This window comes from Equus caballus, chromosome 26 (assembly GCF_041296265.1).
Source record: "Equus caballus isolate H_3958 breed thoroughbred chromosome 26, TB-T2T, whole genome shotgun sequence".
NCBI lineage: Eukaryota > Metazoa > Chordata > Mammalia > Perissodactyla > Equidae > Equus > Equus caballus.
This window is the reverse complement of record NC_091709.1, coordinates 32998474-33020362: the sequence shown is the minus strand read 5'-3', so window position 1 is coordinate 33020362 and position 21889 is coordinate 32998474. Positions and strand designations below refer to the sequence as shown.

Below are 21889 nucleotides of genomic sequence, written 5' to 3'. Positions count from 1 at the left end.
TTTGGGGAGAAAAGAGAAGAAAAAGAGAAAGATTGGCAACAGATGTTAGCTCATGGCCAATCTTCCTCACCCAAAAAAAGCATACTGTAAAAGAAAAAAGAAATCTCCCATGTGTCATTCTCCATCCTTGGAAGTTAATGTTGGAGATGGTGGTATCACAGATGAAAAGACTATGGCTAATACAGGGGGTAGGCCTTCTTTTTTGATTTTCTGGAAGAATTTGTATAAAACGGAAATAATCTGTTCTTTGAAAATTTTATAAAACTCACCTGTAAAATCATATGCCTGAAGTTTTAAGGGGGAGAGGGGTTCATAATAATGATACAATCATTCAGCTTTCTTATTTCTCATTAGTTTTGATAAGCTTTTTCCTCCAAGACCAATAGCATCAGCATCATTGGTTTATTCGTTTCTTGTGGCTGCTGTCACAAATTACCACAAACGTGGTAGCTTCAAACCATCGCAATACCTTCTCACAGTTCTGGAGCTGAGGAGTCTGAAATTAGTGTCACTGGGCCAACATCAAGGTGTCCACGTGGCCATGCTTCCTCCAAGGCTTAAAGGCAGAATCTGTTCCTTACCTCTTCCGGGCAAGGTGGCTGCTGGCATTCCCTGGCTCCCATACTCCACTCTCTTTCTCCATGGTCACACCACCTGCTCCTCTTCTGTGTCAGGATTCCTCTTCCTCCTTCTTATAAGGATACTTGTGATTGCATTTAGGGCCCACGTAGAGAATCCAGGATAATCTCCCTATCTCAAGATCCTTAATTACATCTTTAGCCTTATAAGGTAATATTCACCCTTTTGCCATATAGGTAATATTTACAGGCTCCAGGGAGTAGGGCCTGATACCTTTGGGGACCATTATGTAAACCTATGACATGTGGGAACTTGTTAGAATGCAAATTCCCAAGTCCCACCCCAGATCTACTGAATGAGGAACTCCAGGGGTGTTTACCAGCAATCTCGGGGTTTAACAAGCCCCCCAAGTGATGGCAATGAGCACTGAAGTTTGAGAAGCACTGCTCTAGGAAGCTGTCTATTTCATGTCCATTTAAAAATTACTGGCATCAAAGTGCTCCTAATATTATCTTTTCATTTGTGCCTTCTCGCTTTTTCTTTCTCCATATAATCAGAATTTTTCATTCTTCAAATATTCACCCTTTGACATTATCTTATCGAATCTTTCTTTGAAAACTGATTTTTGCTATTATCTTTATTATATTCTCCATTTTACTACTTTATTTGAACTTATTCTAAATCTCAAATTGGACACCTAGTATACTAATTCTGAGCCTTCTTTTCTTTTATAAGCATTTAAGTCTATAAATTTCCTTCTAAATTTTACTTCCACTGCATTCCCTAAGTTCTGATATTGAAATTTTCTTATCATTCACTAATTTTAAAAAAATGCTCATTATTACTTATTCTTTGACCTATGAATTATTTAGAAGCATGTTTTAAATCTTGCAAATGTATGAAGAGTTTTAAAATTTATCTTTTTCTTAGTGATTTATAACCTAATTGCTTTATAGTCAGACAATACCAGCTATATGACATTGATTCTTTGAATTTTCTAGGGACTTGCTGTTGGCCTAATATGTAATTATGTTTGCAAACATCCCATATATGCTTAATGCACTCTCTAATTGTTGGTTCCAGAGTTCTGTATTAGTCTATAAATCAAACTGATTTCTATTGTTCAAATCTCCTACCTTCATCTTTTTTGTATAGCTCCCTTGATGCAGTAGTAATTGAGCAGTGATTTGGAATCCTCCTGTATGATAGATTTGTCAATTTATACTTGGATTTCTATTTTTATTTCCTATAGTAAGAGGCCATTTTACTAGTTGCGTTCAAGTTTAGAACTTTGACTAGCTGCCTGGTGAAGTGTACCTCTGTATCATTCCTTAGTGTTCCTTTCTAGCCCTGCTTATGCTTTTAGACTTGTCGGTGTCTTAGCTTCCTGGCAGTGCTGTAACAAAGCACCGCGAACGAGGTGGCTGAAAACAACAGACGTCTCTTATCCCCGAGTCCCGGAGGCTGCATGTCTGGAATCAGGCTGTCAGCGGCCTGCTCCCTCTGAGGCTCTGGGGAAGAGTCCTCTCTGGCCTCTTCTGGCTGCTGGCAGTTGCCAGCAATCCTTGGCCTTCCTCAGCTGGTAGACTCATTACTCTAATCTCCCTCACCTTTGCGTGGCATTTTCCCCCTGCATCTGTTTCTATATCCAAATTCCCTCTTCTTACAGGAACACTAGTCGCAGTGGACTTAGGGCCCACCCTAATCCAGCATGAGGTCGTATTAACTTGATTACATTCACAAAGACCCTATTTCCAAATAAGGGCACATTCCCGGGTTCCAGCTGGACATGAATTTGTGGGAGGACAGTGTTCAATCCAGTCCAGTCAGCTGTTAATGTAGCTATCTCAGTTTGTTAAGTTTTTCCATCTTTCTATTTCCCATCTTAAAATGTACTTAGATGAGTCTCTTATAATCTATAATTGAAAATTTAAGTGAATTCAATCATAACGTGTCTATTTAGTGAGTTTAATGTAACCACTTGGAGAACTGAGATTGTCTAAATTACAGCACTTCACCTTTGGATGGTCTTTTTCTGCCTTTTTTTTCTTTAAGTGAGGCTTTTCATTTTCTAATTTGCTGTTTTCCTCTCCTGTTCCTACTATTTAGCTGGTTACCCTTGAACTTTGACCATGCTGTATTCGTTTCCTATGGCTGCTGTAACAAATTACCACAACCTCAGTGGCTCTGAACAACAGAAATTGATTTACAGTTCTGGGGGCCAGAAGCCTGAAATGGCTTCTCTGGGCCAAAACCAAGGTGTCAGCAGGGCCACACTCCCTTGGGAAGCTCCGGGGAGAACTGTTTCCTTGCATTTTCTAGCTTCCAGAGCTCATTCCTTGCACTCCTTGGCTCATGATCCCTTTCTCCATCTTCGAAACCAGCAGCGTCATAATACCGCCTCCTCTTTTTATTAAACTCTCCCTCGGCCTCTCTCTTATACGACACTTGCTCCAGGATGCTCTCCCCATCTCAAAATCCTAAACTTAATCACATCTGTGAAGAGTCTTCTGCCATATAAAGTTATGTGAACAGGGTTCCAGGGACTAGGACGTGGATGTCTTTGTGGGTTGCTATTCAGCCTACAATACTTAAATATTTAACTTAAAATTAAGTAAAATCCTTACCTCCTGAAGAATACAAAGAATTGAGAGCACTTTCACCCTAGTCAAAATGTCCTACCTAATTTATATGCAACTGTACAGTATTTTACTTATTTTCAAACCACATAAATCACACTCTAATTATTAGTAATATTTAATGTAATGTTTTTTGCATTTACATACATAGTTCCCATTTTATTTGCCATCAGTAATTCTTTCATTTGAGATCTCTGGGCTTTTTCCTTTTTCCTGAAATATATGTGTTGAAGCTTCCTTTATTGTAGACCTCTTGTTGGTAAACTCCCTCATTTTTATCTGTAAACGTTACTTTGTAAACCCTCATTTGTGAAGGTTTGCTGGGAACACAATAGGTGAATCATTCTCAACACTTTGAAGATGTTTTTCCACTGGCTTCTGGCTTCCATTGTTGCTGTTTGAGAAGTCTGTTGTTATTTTAATTATAGTTCCTTTATGGCAGGGGTTGGCAAACATATTAAAGGGACAGATAATAACTGTTTTGCGGTTTGTGGGCTATGGTTTCCGTGGTTTCTGCTGCAACTGCTCAGCTCTGCCACTGTAGGCCAAAGCAGCCACAGGCAATACACCAATGAAGGGGCACGGCTGTGTTCTAATATTTTATTTACAAGAACAGTTTGCTGACCCCTGCTCAATAGTGATTTGTAACTTCCTTTTGACTGCCTTTTAAGATCTCTTTGCCTTTGGTGTTTTGCAATGTCACCTTTACCCTGTTTGTGCTTCCAGGATTTTTTTTTTTAAAGATTGGCACCTGAGCTAACAACTGTTGCCAATCTTCTTTTTTGCTTTTTCTCCCCCAATCCCCCCACTACATAGTTGCATATTTTTTCAGTTGTGGGTCCTTCTAGTTGTGGCATGTGGGACACTGCCTCAGCATGGCCTGATGAGCTGTGCCATGTCGGCGCCCAGGATCTGAACTGGCGAAACCCTTGGCTGCTGAAGCAGAGTGCAGGAACTTAACCACTCGGTCACGGGGCCGGCCCCATGGATTTCTTTTTTTTTTAATGTCAATTCTGGAAAAATATTAGCCGTTATTTTTCCAAATACTGCCTCTATTAAGTTTTTTGGGACTCTGGTTTTGCTAGACTTTCTCATTATATCCTCCATAGTCATTATTTTTCCTTAATACTTTCTCTTTTTGTGTCTCTGGACTGCATTCTGTGAACTTCTTTCAGTTCACTAATTGCCTTTTTAGCTATCAGTTTACCCTGCCCATCGTGGTTTTTGATTTTGGGAATTCTATTTCTCATTTTTAAAAGCTGCCTTGGATTTGTTCTTTACAAATAGTATCTTCTTGAGCACTTTTCTTTGTGATTACATTAATTCTTTAAATATTTCAAACATTTTATAATCTCACTATAACAGTTCCACTATTTATATTCCTTAGGTGTCCAATTCTTGTTTTTTTCTGCTCTCATTGATTGTACTTAACTTCTTGGTGATGGATGGTCTAGATAATTTTAATGTTAATTTTTTCATGTTAATGTTGCTGCTGCACACAAACAGTATAAATTAAATCCTACAGCAGAGTGTAACACAGACCTGGGGTCTGATTTCTCATAGATCATTACTATTTTTCTTTCCATTCAAGGTCCAGACAAAGTTAATTTTTTTGCTACTTCACTTGGGCCAAATGATGTGGTTTTACAGGTCCTCTTTATATATATATAAAGCCCTAATCCCCAGTACCTCAGAATGTGACTGTATTTGGAAACAGGGCCTATCTATCTATGTTATCTATCAATCTCCTACCTATCTAACTATACCTATCTATCATTATCTATCTATGTATCTATCTATCTATCAGCAGCTCTTTTTAATGCCAAGGGAGCTAGATCTGCCGCTCTCCTCATGCAGGCTCAGGGCCACAGTTCTCATTGCTCACCATGACATCAGCATCCACCTTTCACACCAGTATTGCTGTCATCGTTTGCAGAATGCAGGGATTTCCTTGCCTTTGGCTATTAGTTTGCTATGGCTGCCAGGACAAAACACCTCGGGCTTGGGGGCTCAAAGAGCAGAGGTATTTTCTCACAGTTCTGGAGTCTAGAAGTCCAAGATCAGGTCTCAGCAGGGTTGGCTCCTCCTGAGACCTCTCTCCATGGCTTGTAGATGGCCACCTTCTCAGTGTCCTCACATGGTCTTTCCTCCGTGTGCACGCATCCCTGGCATCTCTTGTGTGTCCTATTCTCCTTTTCTTACAAGGACACCAGCAGACGGGACTAGGGCCAACCCTAATGGCCTCATTTGAACTTATTTCTCTCTTTAAAGGCCCTATTTCCAAATACAGTCACATTCTGAGGTACTGGGGACTTGGGCTTCAACGCATGACTCTGGGGAGGGCACAATTTAGTCCCTAACAGGTATGTATGCGAAGTTTCTGGTGTCTTTTATGTAGCATTTCTATGTTTTTAGTCTCCTATGTTGATAGAAGTCCTCTAAGCTAACTTTAAAAGTATTTTAAACATTATTTGAAAAACTATTCAGGAGCCCATTTCCCAAAGTTATGACTAAAAGCCCACAATAAAATTCCAAGAAGGTATTTATCTTTTTTTTTTCCCCTTCTGGGATACAAGAGGTTATTTGTTATAAGATTTCAGATGACACTATTTCTGGGAAGGGCAAATCTATTTACAGTATTAGATTCAAGTAAATACTAATTTTGGCTGCTAAGAGCAGCATAAGCAAAGGGAAAGACAGCTTTTGGAGTCAGATCTGTCTGAAGTTGTCATACCAGCTTAACCCTTTACTACCGTGCTTCTTTGAGCAAGTTATTTAACCTTTCTGAACTTCAAAGGAGGAGGATTGTATCCTTTTTGTGGACTGTCCTAAGGATTAAATGAAAGTGCTATTTAAAGTAACAGTTCTAAAATTTGGCAGGCTGCCTTAAGAAATACTGGGAAGTACATTTTTTTTTTTTTTTTTAAAGTAATTCAGCCAGCATGTACCTAGATACTGTGTTGCAAGCTCTTTATTTATTTATTTTTTGCAGGGGAAGATTTGCCCTAAGCTAACATCTGTTGCCAACTTTCTTCCTTCTTCTCCCCGCAACCCCCCAAAAGCCCCAGTACATAGTTGTGTATAGTCCTAAGTTCTTCTGGTTCTTCTATGTGAGCCACCGCCACAGCATGGCTACTGACAGGAGAGTGGTGTGGTTCTGCACCTGGGAATTGAACCCAGGCTGCCAAAGCAGAGTGCGCCAAACTTTAACCACTGGGCCATCAGGGCTGGCTTGGGCAAGTACACTTTTAAACATACAGGTTTTAGGTCTGGGCAGCAGAGGATTCCATGGGTCTATGGTGGGTTTAGGAATCTGTAATCTTAAAAGTTTCATCTGGTGATTCTGAATGTAACAAAATTAAAAATAAATTCTAGATTCCTCTCACTTTGATCCTACACAGTCCTGCTCACTAATTTTGATAAATGTATTTTAAATGGTGTGGAAGTTAGAGAAGTCCCCAAATTTAGTAAAGTTAATCTGCCATTTCTTGAAAGACACGTGAGCTTTTAAAAATGTGACTAACTTAAGAATGGTGAGTTTATTTACATACAACTCTCCCTGATCTAAGAAAAAATGAAAGCAGTTTGCAACATATGTGCAAGAAGAAAACAGAAATATATGACAGGGGATAAAAGGTAGGAAAAATCTGACCAGGGAGAAGAATAGAGGCAGAAGGCATTCTGAATAACAGAAGTGGAATGGAGACAACAAGCAAGTGAGGGTAAGGTAAATTTAAAATTTTTTTAAATAAAAAACTTTTTAATTATAAAAATAATACATTATCATTGTGCAAATGCCACCACAGAAGAGTGAAAGTTCCTCTATTTCCCTATTATTTATCTTCTGAGAATTTCTTATATACACATACAAACATATTCTCTGTAGGTTTTTCAAAAATATACATAAAGATTAATACTGTTTTGAAACTTGTTTTTTTTCACTCAGTAGTACATCATGAACCCCTTCTAGTCAGTGTATACAGACCTGACTCACGTTTAATGGCTGCATATGTCACTCCTGTTCAGTAACAGTGATATACTGTAATTCCTTACTGATGGACATTTAGGCAACTTCATTGTTTTGCTGTTACAAGTAATGCTGAAATGAACATCCTCTCATGTATGATATAACTTTTATATATATATTTTGTGTATGTAATATATATAATATATAAAATGCAAATTATATACTTCATATATATATATATATATATATATATATTTTTTTTTTTTACTTGCACTTGTGCAAATATTTCTGTAGGCCTGATTCCTGGGTAAAAGGGAATGCCCTACCCTTCACCATTTTCTGTACCACAAATTTCTGACCATTTTACTTGTTAACCGAGAAATGACTTGAGCTTCAAAATATGCGGAAAGCATTCAGCTTCAAGGAGCACCCCCTGTATGTGAGGACCTTGTGAACTTGAGGATAGAAAGGAGCTCTTGGCCTGCTTGCCTGGAAAGTGCAGTGGTCCCTTGTAGACCTTTCGTCTTCATTGTTTTCAGAATTTCTTCTAAAAGGAAAATTAAAACAAAGGGAAAATCCAATTACGTCATTTGGTGAAGTGTGTATGATCACTAACAGTTTAAGAATTCTGTTCATCTGAGCAAACAATGTGTACCATGTGAATATCTACTGAAGTGAACTTGGACTTCAGATAGATGAGAGCACTCTGGATTTTCAAGGTGTTGCTGAGAATTCTAATCGGACTGAATGCTGTGGTAGCCTACTCTAGACTTAATGGAAACATTAATCATACTTGTCACTACATTCAATGATTATTTTTTAGTTACTCGGCTCCATTTTCTGCTCTATATCCTTCCTTTTGGATGAAAAATGTCAATGGGGATATGGGCAGACCATCTAATGACATTGCAAAGTGGTAGCACATTGAGTAGCTTATTTCTTTCAGCAGTATTGAACAAAAGCAAAATTTTCTTCTTGTAAACAAATAACACTAAAAAGACTGAACTAAGAAAATGGAGTTACCAAAAAAACCCCTAGTAATCAGGGCGTGACGTGAGGGGCTGAGGATCCAAGGTAGAAGATAGCACTTCTACCTACCATGAAGTTTCACGATAAAACTTCGGATGAACTCAGGAATATATAGCAGAACTGTCAAGGGCATGAAGGCTAGAAGGTGGAGACAATATTCACAATATTGAGGGTGAGGTGTTAGAGATGAAGACATTACTGATTTTGTATTTGAACATTACTTTAAGAATTAGGGAGAAAACTCCTCCCGCCACCCCTCAAAAGACGGTACTTTTTGAAACCAGAAAAATCTACCTCTCAAAAATCTCTCTCCTCTTTCAACATGAATGTTATGTCTGTATTAGCCATTGGCAGTGATTATATTCATTAATATTCCAGGTTACTTTATAAATTATAGCCTTTGATATCATTAACTTTGGTTTCAGCAATGTACATGGTTGAAAGATCAACTGGTCTGAATTACCTGGATTGTTTTCTTTAATGGTAACTAAATAGAATAATCCTCTTGGTGAAAGGAGATCTGGAACCAGCGGAAAGAACCTGTCCATGACTTCTCGACCATTTCTGCCACCAGCCCAGGCTGCCTCTATTCCGTGACTTCCTACCTGTGACCAATTAGAAAGATTTTGTTTTGACTTAAGTCAAATTACACTGAGAATCACAAACTGAATCTTTTTGACAAGTAACATTCAGCAAACAAGTGTATATCTTATCCTTTACTGCTGCTGAAGGGGCAGTAAGGTTGAATCTGAGCCCCACCATTCCCTAGCATGTGTGATCTTCTGTAAGTTTGTCATCTTTGTGAATTAGTTTCCTCCCTTATCTGTAAAATTAGAAAACAATAGTTTAATTTGTAAAATTAGAAAAATGATAAAAAATTGCTTTTGTCCACTGTTAGGAATAAATGAAGGAGTATATTTAAAGTTTGAGAACAGTGCCCTGCACATATTAAGGGCTTAATAATACCTGTTACTATTAATACAACGCCTAAACTAGAAGGGAGAACTTGTAGCATACGAGATCTCCTTTGCAGAAGCAAGGTTTCAAAGGCCCCAGCGCATCTGGCAGTCTACTAGATTATGGTATGAACCACAGAGACCTTTCTCAGGAACCTGTGTGTTACATAAAGCGCACTGAAGCACTTTTTCCTATGATCTAATTATGTCGTAGAAACAAAACCCCAGAGTTTATATAGCATTAAAAATCTTTAGATCCTTACCATTATATATTGTTTTTAAAACTAAAGAATATTTTGGAAAAAAATCACTCAAAAACTACTTTAACCCTAATACAATTATTTTCTATTTCCTTCAAAATGGTTTTTGTCCATATTTTAGTTTAAATTATTTACATACAATGGTGCCTTCTGCTCTTATTCATTCAACATGGCATATGTTTCACTATGAAAAATAATCTCTTTATACCTATAACCATGTATATATATAATTTTACAAATAAGAGAAATATGTTCATACACCTGCTTCAGAAAAACTATACTTCTCCCTTTTACTGTTTTGCTTGTCTGCCCCTCCCCCATCTTCTACACACACACACACACACACACACGCACAGTTTTTCTTCTTGTCCATGTTTTACAAAGACAGGATTCTATTCTACATTCTTACCTGTATCTTGCTTTTCTCACTCAACAACACTTTATGGAAATCTCTTCAAGTGATCAGGTATAGTAGTAATTTCCTCTTTTAATGGCTGCACAATATTTTACAGTGGACACCTATCATATCTTATTCAGTTATTGATAGGCATTCACTGTGTCCATTTGCTTACTTGTTTGCATCTAATTTAAATTACTCTCATATCTATCTTAAGCTTCACAATACAATTTTCCAGAGTTAATCACATTAGGGAATTTATCAGTTCCTCTGTTTCTTTGTTGGCCTTTCCTCTTGGAGCCTTCCCTTTCCTGGCATTCCTAGAATGCCCTCTTTTTCTGGGACTCATGTCTTCCTTTTCCTTGGTTTACTCCCTTATTTTGGTAGAGCCCATTCTCTGGATGTTTTACCAGGTAAAGTGGTCTGTGGACAGAGTGCATGGTGATGACAGCCTTTGCCAAGTCTGTCTCCCGACATTCTGTTCCAGTATGGACTAGGACCCCTCTGTGCTGGACCCCGTTTAGATGCCTCCCCAGGGATGCTCAGCTGGGTTTATCTGCTTGCACTAGAAATGACCCTCCGGGAAGATCTCCTGGCACCAGCCACATTCTTACAGGCACAGAGGAGACTCTCCGTCTTCACAGAGAGGAGTCATGTTTGGTGGTTTGCTGCCTTCCTGACCTGGGCCTTGCTATGCCTGCTCCTGATCCTTGATATGTCACAGGCACAAACCAACAGCATGTGACCCCATGTTTCTGGATATACTAGTAACTGCGGCCACAGTCTTTTATATGCACAAACTCCTATTATTTGTATATTCTGTCTCCTGGATCTCACCTCTAAGTCTCTTGTCTGTTAACTTCATGATTTCCTTCTTTTTATCTTCATGCTCTGGGCACTGAAATATTTCTTTCACCTGGTTTCCAGACCACTGATTCAGATCTTAACAAAAGACCACATCCTCTTCTAATTCATTTCCTAATGTTTTACTTTGTAAAACATATTTTTAAGCTCTAGGATACGGGCCGGCCCAGTGGCGCAGTGGTTAAGTTCGCATGTTCTGCTTCGGTAGCCCGGGGTTTGCCGGTTGGGATCCCAGGTATGGACATGGCACCGCTTGGCAAGCCATGCTATGGTAGGCATCCCACATATAAAGTTAAGGAAGATGGGCACGGATGTTAGCTCAGGGCCAGTCTTCCTCAGCAAAAAGAGGAGGATTGGCAGATGTTAGCTCAGGGCTAATCTTCCTCAAAAAAAAAAAGATATATATATATAAGCTCTAGGAAATCTTTGCTGTGCTGCAGTCTCCAGCTAATTGCTCACCTCATGGAAATTATGACACTAGCTCTCTCTGTTGGGACTGTAACAGAGCCCAGGGCATTGCCTATGCTCAATCATCTCTATGCCCCAGCAGCTGTATGGCTCAGGAGAAGCAAGCGCATAGTAGGTGGAATGTGGGCGAAAGGAAGCCCATTCATGTCCCCACGTTCCCAGAATCTCCTTATTCACTAGACTTTCCAGTAGTAGACCTGATAGACCACGATTTACTTAAGAGTTTCTCTTCTGTTACATATATGGGTTCATATTATTTGCCATCATAAATAAAGATGTAATAAACATATTTTTGTGAATTTCAACTTTTATTCTATTGGTGATTTTCTTAAATTAGATCTCAAGGACTGAGATTATTGGGCTGCAACATTTCTATCACCCTTGATACTTATTCTCATAGTCCTTTCCTAAAGAGTTTTATTAAGTTGCATTTCCCTCAAGTGCTGTTCACCTTATGACAATGACTTTCCTTCTCATATGAGTTCATATGTCAGCAGAGCAAGTTTCTTAGTTGCTTAATTGCCATCAGTATTAATAGCAGCTATATAGACCTCTTCCATCCTGGCAGAGGTAAGTGCAATATTTATCATCCTTGCCAGAGAAAGATCATCAATGAATAAAGTAGGTACATAATTCAAAGGAAAGCTAACCTCAGTCCATTATTAAACTTTGTCTGCCTTGAAAATTCTCTCTTTAAATTGGGAAATGGTTAATATGACTTATCCCTTCACTAGTGAGATTTTTAAAATCATATATTTCAAGATTATTTCTTTTCCCTACCTGAAATGAGAATTGGTTCCCCACCCCAAACTTCCCTAATAATACCTGTGAAAGGGGGAAACCTGAGACCTTCAGAAAGAATTCCCATGTGAATTTAAGGTTGATTAACAATATTTTGTTTTGCAAATTTGTCATTCGTGATAAAGGATACACACACACACACACACACACACACACGAATTTAAACACCATGGCCTGATCTGGATGGGATTTTTAAGGATGAATATGGGTCACAGTTTGTATTTCCATTAGTTTTAGGTTCTTTTCCTATGTCTACCGATAGTACCCCTTATTGACAATTAGGAGTAAAATCAGAGCAGTCTGTGTTAATTGGCAGCTGACTGATGTCACATGATTACATCCATTTGATTTTAGAGAGAAAATAGCTGAAAATATTAGCAATTAAAGATCTGTTGTAAGATTTACCTCTTCAGGTGGAGTCACTACATAGGGAGGATTAAACACCAAAAGATCAACGTTTCCCTTCAATCTTGGTAGCAAGCCTTTGACCTAAATGTTCAACAGTCAGAATTTTAGGGCAGACTCACAATTAAATAGACAAATAAGTCTTTAAAAATACTCTCCCATGTTCCAGAAAAAAATGTGTTAGAAGGCCAAAACTGTAGATAGAAATAGACATAAATATTTTTACATTTTCATCCACACAAAAATTATACACATTTACCTAAAAATAAGGAAATTAAACTATTTATTAGAATGAACACAAAATGTTGCAGAAAGCCTCCGCTCCTCGACAGCTTATACGGTGACACTCTGGGTTCACTCTTAGAAGATAAAATAAGTCAGAGGCAAGCTTCCCTGTGTTCTATGTAGATTTGTACACAACTCTAAAGTTATAGCTGCTAACTTAAAGATTTATTTTCTATAAGCAAGAGAAATATTTTATGAAATGATAGAAAACATCAGAAGGTGGACTTTTTTTTTTGCTTTCTATGTCTTTAATTACTCATAAATTTACTGACTGAAACAATTAGATATCAAAGAAAGAAAGGACTGAAAATGGTGGGAAGAGATACTGGAAACATCAGTTGGCGTTTTATAAATCTTTAAACTGGGTACAATTTTCTATGGAACAAAGAAAGTGTCGTTTTAAAGAAAGTGCATTTAGGGCTAAAGTATTCCTCTGACTGAATTAAATAAGTATTTAAAGAATCATGTCTGATCATGTCATCCTGTATCTTCACAGGCACAGGAAAGTAAAAATATGGTATCTGTTGCGTTCTCACCCCTAAAGCCATTTCCTTCAATTATCACTTTGTACTGACTCTTAGCCATGACTTCTGAGCCTGTTTCTTGAGATGGACTAACTGCAGTACCTCAAGGTAGTGTCCAGAGTGCTAGTTATTTTATTATCATTCTCGCCATGTTTCCCATATATGCACAGGTTACTACCATTATTTACTGGATATTTTTCTTTATTTTTAATCTTAATTTTTTGATGAGGAAGATTCATCCTGAGCTAACATCTGTTGCCAATCTTCCTCTTTTTTTGCTTGAGGAAGATTGTCCCTGAGCTAATATCTGGGCCAATCTTCCTCTATTTTGTATGTAGGTCACTGTCACAACATGCTGACAAGTGGTGTAGCTCCGTGCCTGGGATCCAAACCAGCAAATCTAGGCTGCTGAAGCAGAGTGCACCAAACGTAACCACTACACCAAGGGGCCAGCCCCCTGGATATTTTTCTTTAAATGGACCTTTTTTGGTTAAATAAATTTGCTGTAAAAGAAGACTTACATTACGTTTCCATTAATGGAAAATCAGTACTTCCTGGAAATAGAAATGAACACGAGAATAAATGCAATAAAAATGAAAGTGTGTTATTGTTATAGTTACTGTTGCCAGTCTAACAGTGACCTAGGCCTGCTCTCTCTTTGTTAAACGGGCATTTGTAAGTGCTTAAAAGGTGTTAAAGAACGGCACCAAACTAAGACCTTCTCCTAGATGGAATCAGAATGGCTGAAGGAGAATTAAAGAGAGAACAGCTTTTATATCATGGGATTCCAAGTTATTTTAATACTCAGTCATACTATCTAAGTAGTGGGCACATCACTGAGCTACTTACATACATTGTGAAACAAGCCTGAGAATTCCATTTTATCCAGGTTTCTAAAAGCAATCCCATCTACAGCATCTTAATAAGCCAGTTACCTGTGCAGTTCAGGGAGAACACATGAATAGTAGCTTTGAAGGGACATTACAGAGGTAAGTTTTCTTCACTATTCATTTAAAAAGAGAAAAGAGAATCCTTTGGGGGAAGTAATTCAGGTGTATCTTTGTCTGCAAGTAGAAAGATGACTAGTCACTCTGCTGTTACCTTCTAGTAATGATGTTGGAAAGTGAGGAAATACATGCGAAACAACCAAAAGCTTTGTTGTCAATTCCATAAAGAATTTAAGTTTCTTAAATTGTTAAAAAAGTCCAAAGTGTAATTTTCCACAAATGTTGAGTAAGGAAACTAGAAAAGAATTTGCTTTGTAGCTATTTATGATGGTCCTAAGGTACTATATACTAGTAATCATTGTAGTGCTGGATTTTAAATAAAGGGAAAAATTGATATTAAAAATACAGAAAATTATGAAGTTAAAAAGAAAATGGATTTACATAAGAAAGTCACTGTGGGCTAGCTATAAAGTCTAATTACAGGTATCCCTCACCCATCCATATTCAGCTTCTGGATAGTCCCAGAGCACTAGAAGATTTCTAAGAATTGAGAAGTAAGCAAAAAAGGCCTCTGACAAGACATTTTAAATCCGTCCAGCAAAACGCACTTTATTCATGCAAGAGGCACATAATATTCAGAGCCCTTTAACTCTTAGTTTAAATAGAAGTGTACCTAAATTAATCTAGTTTTTAACAGCAGAAAAATTTCTAGTAATACGTAAAGAATTTCTTACATCTTTGGCTTAATTCCTTCTAAGCTTCAAAATCATTTGTGGGTTTAAAAAAGAGAAATGCTAACTAGCCTTAACAGGAAGAGAATAATACAGGTCAAGAAGCACAGAAAGCATTTTATATTTCTTAGGCCCACCTGGTACATGCTATTATATTTCCTTATAAAAAGGCATTTCACATTTGTAATTAAAAAAATTCCAAAATTATCTAAGTTTTACTAATATAATCTACAGTATTTAAAGAACTGCACCTGAAAAACGGATGATGTGTTAAAATAGAACGATGCTTCTGCAGTTGTCATCTGCTTTCACCTGTGCAGGAGCCCTGCCCCCTCTCCTCTGATTACATCTCCTTGACTTTGACTGGGGAAGCTCTACCTCCGCTCATTCTCAATCCAAGTGGCTGGGTGGGGCGCATCGAAATCCAGCTGCCAGGGTGGGACTATGCCTCAGGCCTAAGCCAATCACGTCCCTATTCTAATCCCCTCTGACCACGTATGACACTGAGAGAGAGGCACACGACCCAAGTGGATACAAACGATACTCATTCTGGGGATTCTGCTAGAGTAACTGAATAGAAAGGGTATCTTTCTGTGGGAGGTTGCTGAGAAATAAGACAGAGACATGCAAACATCTTGATATCATGAAGGGAAAGACTGCCTAGGCATAGAGCCACCAGAGAGAAGTTCAGAGCTAAGAAAAAGATGCCTGTAACATCATTTGAATTCCTGGAGCCAGCTGTGCGTGAAGCCAGCCACTCTTTTTATTTCAGTTTGAACTGGACTATCGTTTCTGATCAAAACATGCCTGATCTACAAAAACTGATGGAAAGTCCCTTTGAATTGTGAAAAGATGGATCATGTCAGTTAAGAATTTGTAAATTATGTGGTATACTGTTTAGTGGGTTAAAAGCTAATTCATTAATCACTTAAGTTTCTTTGACCTAAATCATCTTGATCTTAACTTATTTGAAAAGGAAATGAATTATTATTGGACAAGGATTAATAGCTCACCAAATCTGTAATTACTGGTTGAATGTGGACACTGTTACAGCGGGCTGTCTCCAGGGTGCAGGCTGCTGCCTCAGGGTTGATATCAGTGCACCTGTAAACAGAAAAGAAAGAAAACTATAGCCCATGTCTATGATACCAGCCTGTTACTAAAATTCAGGGAATGTTCCATTCCTTTTATATAAAGCAGATTTAGAAAAAAAATTAGAAGGCTTTAACAATGGCAAATAGAAATAGGACAAATATTTGTTATATTGATGGAAAAGATTAATGTAATATTCAAGAGTAGAATACACCTACACACATATCTGAAGTAATTTACCAGGTTATGAATCCAGCAACGGAATACTATGCAACCACCAAAATGAAACTTAAAAGGAAGTTTTGAAAGGAAAATGCTCATGATACAATGCTAAATGAAAAACATAGGAAATGAAAATAGGGGAAACACACTTGGACTGTGTGTGGTAAAATTTATAGGAGATTTTTATTTTCTTCTTTATACTTTCTATATTCTCAAATTTTCTAAAAAAAATTTTAGTAACTTTTTTCTGATAACCAAATTATTTACCCGAACAAAAGTTCAAATTTAGAGATGTCTTATAATTATTATGCTGCGTTTATAATTATGTAGTATGATGGAACAGTTTTGAACATACAGTTATAACTTTTAAGGAAGCATAATTTGCAATCTGAGTCCTTACTATACTTAAATAGACACTATCAGATACATATTATTTACTTACAAAAATGCCTTCATTCAAGCAATCATACCCACAGCCAATCTCTTAGTGGAAGATGTGGATGAATTTCATATACTTACACTTACATGTACAAGGCTTGAGGACCTATCATAGAGGCTAGGAATGCAGATACCACTCCAGACCCTGATCCTACTTCAAGGCATATTTCCACTCTAAAAAAACAAAATAAAATAAACATTAGTACAGCAGGATTAAAATATACATCACAAAAAACTCATGCTACTTTTAATGTCTATTTCTCCAGCATCATCCTTCACCTGTAAATATATGGAAATAGAAATTTACAAATAAGCTAATTTCCAACAACCATGTCATGCTCATTTAATATTGCATAACTCAAAATTGTTAAAATTTTTGGTGTATAATTTAAGTCTGTAAAACATTAAAACATAATAGATGGCTTTCAGTGAATTTCTATAAAACACTACACAAAAACTATGGAATGCTAACTTAGGGTTGAAAATATTAATATGAAACACATCAGCCCTTTCCACAGGAGCTCCTAGTTTAGCATTTCCTACAATGATGGTTAGTATTATTAAAATATTTATGAGTGATGTTTCTCTATCATTTTAAAGTAATTCATAAATCCATCAGCACACCCTAGGGGAAAAACAGTTCCCCCAATCTACTGATAATAAATTTACAGCAAAGAAATTCCTTAATTTTTACAGCTATATGCTGAATTGGGAAAATACCCAAATGTCTGATCTTATAATAATCTTAAGAATGCTATTGAATATAATAAATTCATTCTACTGTATTTTGTCCTTCAATTAAATTTATGTCCTTGCCTATAATCTTATATATGCATCAAAAGGACCAATTATCCCCATTACAGAAATAGGTTTGATAGGATTTAGCGGCCTCTCTAGCACCTAATATCCCAACTACTCACAACAAACTCTCAGGGTTTCTCACTTTTGGAACTAGTCTACACATCCGACAAGCTTTATCATGCTGTAGAAGGCTTGGTTGAATCCTACCAGGTGGCTTCTATTTGAAAATAACTATCATGGTCTCATAAATGATTAGAATTCCAAGACCAGAAATATCCAAGACTTTATAACAAAATCAGCTCCTTTTACAGCATACTTTGCAATGCAATCTGTGCTTGTAAACCTTTCTGGGATATCTTGAGAATAAAAGACAAGTTATAAAACAGTTCTGTTCCACTCTATTTTCCAGTAAATCCAAAAGTTCCATCGTTTACAATGAAACACTAATAAGAGTTGGGACATCTTATACATGGAAAAATCCGACCAAGTTTAAGAGGGATAAATAAACACGATATACATCTTTGAAGGCTGACAGCTGTTTGTTTCATCCTGAGAAAACCCATTTCAAGTCTTGATCTCCAAATAAATCTAATTACCCAAATTCCTGTTATTAAAAAAGTTACACGGAGGTGCTCATTTTTTATGTAATTTGAAATTCACAGCAAGCATTTCAACAAGTCGATTTTAACATAAGGTGCTAGAGATTACTAGTTGTATTTAACTATTTAAATTTTTTACAATTACATGAAAAATTCGGTTCCTCTGTCGCACCAGCCACAGTTTAAGTGCTCAGTAGCCGTATGTGGCTAACGGCTGTCGCTGCAGAGCTGGGTAAGCTATTCACTGGGTTCAAATATACTTCCCCACCGCCGTGTCTCACCATCTCCTTTCTGCCTTGTGCCCTTCTGTTGGTTGAGCGCTTTTATGTATTGAGTAAATTAATAATGCCACGCGGCCTCAATATTGACTAAAAACTTTAATGTTAATAAGCAGCAATGGTTTCCGATATTTTGTTTTTGGATGTGTTACAACATCGCTACTCTCGGGCACGTGTTCCTCAGAGTAAACAGTTGGAAGGAAAAAGATACATCCTGGCTTGGGAAGGAGGCATGAAGCCCCTGAGACGAAACCATCATGTTGGCAAGGGTAGGCAGATGCCTGGCACACTCATTCCGTGTAACTACAGGAAAACCGTGAGTCACAGCGTTCTGGTGTCGCATGTCGCGAAGTGGGCCGACCCCGCCTCCTCTCCGGGAGGGCGGCGCCAGTCCTTCCCTCGGCGCTCCGCTGCCACCGCTCGAGGACCCCTCGCCCCCTCCCGCAGGGACCCTCACCCTCCTCGCACCCCGTGAACTCGGCCGCCGCCGCCTCGAGCGCGTCCAGCAGCAGGAACGTGTCCTCCGCGGGCTCGTACACGTCGCTGAAGGCGCCGCGGCCCACGTGCCCATGCAGTGGCGTGGGGAGTCCAAGCGCTGCCATCTTTCTTTCTCCGCCCCACGCGCACGCGCTCAAAGCGCGCATGCGTAACTGCGCGAGCGCAGGCCGGCCAGTGGGGGCGGGGCGCTGGAGGCGGAGAGTCGCCTCCGGACTTGCTGCTGACAAGTTTGTCAGTAGAAGCTGTTTGGGATTTCTAAACAGACGGTTGCATGGTAATCTGCGATAGTGACATTTGCTTTCTTCTTTAGAATATTAAAGTTTGTTAGATTAGAGGGCATCCTGTTGTTTCTAAGGGGAATTTTTTTTGTTGTAGATTTAGAAGTTTTTTCTATTCCTAGTTTGCAAAGATTTGCAAAAATACATAATGCTTACTAAACTTCTTTTCTTTTTTTACATCAACTGAACTTTAAGCTTTAAGATTAAGATTTCTTTTCGTTTAAGTTTTTACTGCAGTATATTACAAAAATTGCCTTCCTGATGTTGGCTCACGAAAGCACTCGTTTTATAAATCTCACTCAAGCAAGATGATGCGTTTTTCTTTTAATATACTGCTGAATTTGGAATGCTAATAATCTAGCTCTGTTTTGTATCATTTCCTTAATATGTCTTTGTCCTTTCACTGTCATTCTTTCATCCTTAAACGTTGAAACACACATTTTCTTTTAATAAAGGTAAAAATTCTGACATGCTTTCACTTCTGCTTTTTCCAGTGTCTCCCAACCCCAGCTCCCATGTAGAGATCACCTGAGAGTTTAGATGATACTTTTTGATTTTTTAAAACTGCTAACAGTGATTTGAATTTAACTGTTTTACTGGCTCTCTGATCCTTATATCTGTAGTGTCCTATATATTCCCCTAGGACTCATATTTAGCTAGAATACATTCTTTACTAATAATTATTGATGGTAATATCCCAAAGATCTTTATTTCACTCTTCAACCTAAGAAATAGTTTGTTATGTAAAGAATTCTAGGTTGAGAATCACTTTCCCTTAGAATTTTTTTTTTTTTTTTGAGGAAGATTAGCCCTGAGCTAACTACTGCCAGTCCTCCTCTTTTTGCTGAGGAAGCCTGGCCCTCAGCTAACATCCGTGCCCATCTTCCTCTGCTTTATATGTGGGGCGCCTACCACAGCATGACCTTTGCCAGGCGGTGCCATGTCCGCACCCGGGATCCGAACCAGCGAACCCCAGGCCTCCGAGAAGCGGAACGTGCGTGGGAACTTAACCGCTGTGCCACCGGGCTGGCTCCTCCTTTAGAATTTTGAAAATATTTCTCCAGTGTCTTCCTAATATTCAGCACTGTGATGAGACGTAATGCCAGTTTGAGTCTTATTCCTTTGTAGATAAGTTAATTTTTGATTCGGGAAGTGTTTATTTTTGGTTTTCTGAAAGTCTCAAGGTAGAAGACGCATTTGTGTATGTATACCTATATGTGTGCTGGTTAATTTTGTGTCAGTTTGACCGCTGTGGTGCCCAGATATTTGGTCAAACATTGTTCTGGATGTTTCTGTGAGAGTGTTTTTGGATGAGATTAACATTTAAATCAGTGGACTTAATTAAAGCAGATTGCTCTCCATAACGGGGGTGGGCTTCATCCAATCAGTTGAAGAGCTGAATAGAACAAAAGACTGACCCCCCCCAGAGCAAGAGGGAATTCTACACCAGATAACCTTTGGGCTTGAACTGCATCAGGTTTCTGGAGAACACTGACTAATACAATATGTATATATATTTTTCTTTTTGTCTTTTTGAATACTTGATGGACTCTTTCAATACGATCAGTCTCTTTCATCAATTCTGGGGAATATATTTCTATGTTTTTCTATGATTGTCCCTCCCCTCCATTCTCTGTTCTTGTCTCCTGGAAATCCAGTCACACAGACGGAAACCGACCTAGATGTCTTCAGCTCTTTTTGTTTTTCTTCTTTCTTTCTGTCTTAGATTGGGCTAACTGGAAACAGACTCTGAGGAGGGGAGCTGCATACCGGAAGTTTACTGCCAAAATTCTCTAGGAGATAATACCCGTGAGAGAGAGAGAATCAGGGTAGGGCAGAGGGAGAAGCTGCACTTTGATACACTTGCAACTAAGTCCTCAGCTGACCTTACAGGGAGTTCTGGAGCTGGGACGACCCTTCAGATAGTCCTGAATCCAAGCGAGCGACTTGATGTGCCTTTGGGGGGAGGACATAACCTTGGGCAGGGAGTTCTGTCTGAGGGCAATTCCTGGAAAGTTGGCTGTGAGCTGTCAACCGCCAACAAGTGGTGGAGTGACTGCCTCAGTCCCTAAACGGGGATCTGGATGGCACATCCAAAGCACCCACTACACCATCTCTTTGTCATTTTGAAGGAAGTTTAGGCTTCCGGCTAGCATACCCTCTCTTCGGTTGAATATATTCTTTTTGGCTTATCTATTGAGATTTTATTTGGTAAGCATTTTTTTCCCTAGTACAGGGTTTTTAAAAATAATAATCTTTTGTTTCATGGATGCATTATCCATTCTCATCCCTTTGAGGTTTTCAATTATACTATTTTCAAAGTTTCCATTTGTTTGCTGTGTAAATTCTAATTTGTTTGGTGAAGTTTCTTTCGTTCGTTAAGTTGTGTGTTACTCTTTCATGGTGTTTGTTTAGTTCGGATGTTTAATTTCTGGTTGCAAGCCCATCTGTGTAGTTGAGGTTCTGTTAGCCTGTCTATGAAGGCAGTATGCACACCAGTCAGCCTCCAGGGGTTTTGGAAGAGTGGGTTTTGTACCACCAGGCAGGACATACCAGTAGCTTCTCTTAGGGAAGTGGAGCTCCCTACTCATCCTGAGCATGGCCTCTGGCCCAACACTGACTCCCAATGCTCCAGTCTGTCTCTGTTCTCTACTCAAGGTGAGGCATTTGGGGCAGCCCACCTACTGCTCTGCTGTTGATGGAGTCAGCCATCCTGGTGGTTGCTCCAGGACTCCCTCCAACTCCTTGTGTCCACAGCCTCTACATCTGGAGTTCTCCTAGAATCACTTCCAGTTTTCCTTTGACAATCCCATCCTTTCTGCTCTCTTTTC

The 21889-nt window shown here is 38.6% G+C and overlaps 1 protein-coding gene across 2 annotated transcripts; it reads right to left on the bottom strand.

The window, feature by feature from the left end:
• Positions 1-6957: 6957 nt before the first annotated feature.
• On the bottom strand, positions 6958-18909 carry N6AMT1 (N-6 adenine-specific DNA methyltransferase 1). 2 transcript variants are annotated; one of them, XM_001496200.7, is made up of 6 exons: positions 18751-18909; positions 16692-16778; positions 15866-15956; positions 12366-12449; positions 8678-8819; positions 6958-7732 (listed from the first exon to the last, which is right to left on the bottom strand). In XM_001496200.7, the coding sequence occupies exons 1-6, from the start codon at positions 18882-18884 to the stop codon at positions 7605-7607; spliced, it is 666 nt and encodes a 221-aa protein (XP_001496250.5). In that variant the 5' UTR covers positions 18885-18909; the 3' UTR covers positions 6958-7604. The 2 variants fall into 2 exon arrangements, with proteins under 2 accessions (XP_001496250.5, XP_005606170.3); XM_005606113.4 differs by lacking the exon at positions 12366-12449.
• Between the last annotated feature and the right edge of the window lie 2980 nt (positions 18910-21889).